The sequence below is a fragment of the Fukomys damarensis genome, unplaced genomic scaffold, assembly GCF_012274545.1.
Source record: "Fukomys damarensis isolate Sample0158 unplaced genomic scaffold, DMR_v1.0_HiC HiC_scaffold_45315, whole genome shotgun sequence".
Lineage (NCBI taxonomy): Eukaryota > Metazoa > Chordata > Mammalia > Rodentia > Bathyergidae > Fukomys > Fukomys damarensis.
The window spans coordinates 1-3,166 of NW_022946227.1; the positions used below are offsets into that span (position 1 = coordinate 1).

Genomic DNA, 3,166 nt, shown 5'->3' on the forward strand with positions numbered 1-3,166 from the left:
TGTGTCCACCCAGGCTGGCCGCTGTGGCACAGACCCCACAAATCGTCTCTGTGCCCCCAGTTGTCCCCTCCTCCATGTGGGGGATCACACTAGGGTGTTGGGTGGCAGTGGGGCTGGATTTAATCTGTGATGATAAACTGGAGGGTGCTGGAGCCTCGTTTGTCAGGGCTGACTCCTCGTATAATTTTGCACCATGGTGACATCAGAAAATGTCACCATGGGAGGGACAATCTCGAATTCCAGGTTTGGTTATGTCACTTTGTCACCAAGGATCAAGCGGTGTGTGTGTGCATTAGGGGTATGGGGAGGTAGGGCAGAAGTGTGGCCACCCAGTGTCCTGCTTAGCCTCAGCTGCATTTTTCAGGGTCACTCAAGGACTTGTAGGTGCCACTTGGGTTTTCTAGGGTGAAAACCTCTCCCTTATCCTCTCTTTTCAGGCTGAACCGCTCAGCCAGGTACAATCTGGAAAAGGATTTGAAGGACAAGTTCATGGCCCTGACCATTGATGACATCTGCTTCTCGCTCAACAACAACTCACCAAACATCAGATACTCTGAGAATGTCATGAGGATTGAACCCAAGTGAGTTGGGTGCTGATGCTGGCCTGGCCCCAGCTGGGAATGCCCGGAGCCCCTCTGATAGGCAGGACCTGGTCAGGCAGGTGCTCAGCAAGGTTGGCCGTGACGTGGTGACTAGAGGCTCCCTTCACTTGAAGACAGCGACAGAAAACCTTGAAAGATTTAAAATTTATTCTTTTTTATCTATTCATGTTTTTAACAATAACAGATTTTAATAATACATAAAGGATGACTTAAGAATTTTCCACATCTGTCCCATTTTTCCATTTTCCAGTCCTCGAAATAACCAGAATTAACCCATAGGTTCATACAAATATGTATCCACACTCCACACATGTCCATTTTTCTTAGTTTACAAAAATGGAATTATACTGTATACCTTTTCTGTAACATTTAACCTGGGTTTTTCAATTACTATCACAATGAACTTACCTCATGCTAATTTTTAAAAACTTTTTGAAATAAGACATTCAGAAAAGTGCACAGATTATAAACATAAAGTTCAGTGAATCATTATTGCATTAATTGTATTTATAACAAAGTACTTCAAATATTAACAGCTCAAAGCAGTAAATATTTATTAATCTGATAGTTCTGGTAGATTTAGCTGAGTGCCTGTGGCTCAAGGTCTCCCAGGCAGAAGTCAAGCTGGCTGCTGGGGCTGCTGTCTATCTGAAAGCTAGACTGGGGTGGGGTCCACTTCTAAGAGCATCCAGGTGGTGATGGCAGGGCTTCTCTGTGGAACAGTTTTATGACTTGGGAGCTGGCTTCTTCCATACCAAGGGATCTAAGTGAAGAGGAAAGATGGAGGTGGGGGAAAGGAGGAGAGGGAGAGGGAGACCCAAAAGTCTGATCTTAGCACCGACACCTCTCTCATCCTGCTATTGTGAGAAAAGTTAACGACTTTATTTCGTACTCAAGCCAAGGAGCCTACACAAAGGTGTGAATATCAGGAGGTAGTGATTGCTGGGGGCCAGAGATGGCCCTAGTCACAAAGTGGAAAATCTTTCATTGTTTTTGCCCAACTAGGGAACAATCAATCAATCATTCATCACTACCACCACAAGGCCTCTCACTGTCCCCTTCTGATCAATAATTTTCTCTACCCCCAAGGTAGCCCTCCTGATTCCTAATAGGTTTCTGCCTACTTTTTATCAAAAAAGCAGCATACGCTAGTATGTGTCCAGTTTCTTCTAATTAACATCATTTTGAGATTCACCCAAATTATTAATAATTTCTCATCAAAATAGCAATTTGTTCTTTTATTTATATCTTTCTGGGCTCATGGTTTCCTATTTTATTTGGTATGTTACTGTTATTGTTTGTTTTGGTGCTGAAGTTGCCCCTAGCCATGTGATCCAGACCAAGTGGCCTCATTTTTCTGAGACTCAGTTTTTCTCTCCTGTAAACTGGGGACTAGAAGAGTTAGCTCACTAGGCCACCATGAGGATCGAGTGAAGTTGTCCTGTGTTTAAGGTGTCAGCCCAGTGCCTGGCACTGTGTCAGGTGGTTCCCAAAGACATTGCATTGACTAACCACTCTTTGCTCTGCTGAGAGATGTGGGAAAACCTAGGTGCCTCCTATGATGGAGGTAGGCTTAGCTTCTGGTACATTTCTGGGAGCTTGTCCCCTTGCCTGTCCCCACAAGCTGTGAATGAACAAATATGCACATTATGTTCCAGCTCCGTGAGTCTGGAAGACTGGCTGGACTTCTCCAACACCAATGTGGAAAAGGCTGACAAACAGCGTAACAACTCCCTTACACTGAAGGCCCTAGTGGACCGAATCCTGTTGCAGACAGCCAGTGACCTGCGAAAGCAGTGTGACGTGGTGGACATGGCTTTTGAGAATGGGCTCAAGGAAACCAAGGGTGCCAGGGACAAGCTGGCTGTTCATCTGGCCAAGGTGAGATCCCCAGGGTAACATGGAGCATGTGCAGGAGGTTTCGCCATGGAAATGCGAGTGCCCCCATGGGTGAGGCTGTTACACTGCTGGGCTTGTGACAGTGGGGTAGCTGGGGAGTCAGTCACATCTCTCCATTGCAGCAGTGGGCTTGGGGCTTTGGGGTACTGGATGGGATTTTGCCCCACTCTAGGGCTCCATTGTCACTCACTGGGGCAGAGGAGCACAGAGGCAGCAGATGGAAGGTGGCCACAGTGCTGTGCCTGCCTGTCTGACCTTAGGCATGCTAAGCCTCAGTTCTTTCTTACGTGACAGATGGAGGTAGATGCACAACCTGGTATCTGACATCCTTTGTGGCTCTGAAGGCCTATGAGTTGATGCCACACATTTCTCCAAACACAGCTACCCCCTGATCTCTGGCCAGGTGTCCGTCCTGTTTATCCAGTATTGTGCTGGTAAATGAGCTTGCAGGGGGCCAAAAAAAAAAAAAAAAGCTTTTGAGTTGTAGAATTTGCACATTTCCATGGTGCAAGTATTCCTTCTGTGGTCATTTTTTTCAGAGCTGCTAAGTAAATAACAACTGGAGCAGCTCCAGTTTACCTCCCTCACTGCCCAGGAGCTGCGGTCCTGAGTGTAGAGGAACAGCCCATAGGCTAAGCTCAGGGACACTGAGCCAGAGTTCAGTG

At 46.6% G+C, this 3,166-nt stretch overlaps 1 protein-coding gene across 1 annotated transcript; it reads left to right on the forward strand.

Annotated features, from left to right (window-relative positions):
* Positions 1-304: 304 nt before the first annotated feature.
* On the forward strand, positions 305-2,572 carry LOC104848223 (tektin-1-like). The gene is made up of 2 exons (XM_010604089.3): positions 305-581; positions 2,261-2,572. The coding sequence occupies exons 1-2, from the start codon at positions 490-492 to the stop codon at positions 2,499-2,501; spliced, it is 333 nt and encodes a 110-aa protein (XP_010602391.1). The 5' UTR covers positions 305-489; the 3' UTR covers positions 2,502-2,572.
* Positions 2,573-3,166: the final 594 nt, after the last annotated feature.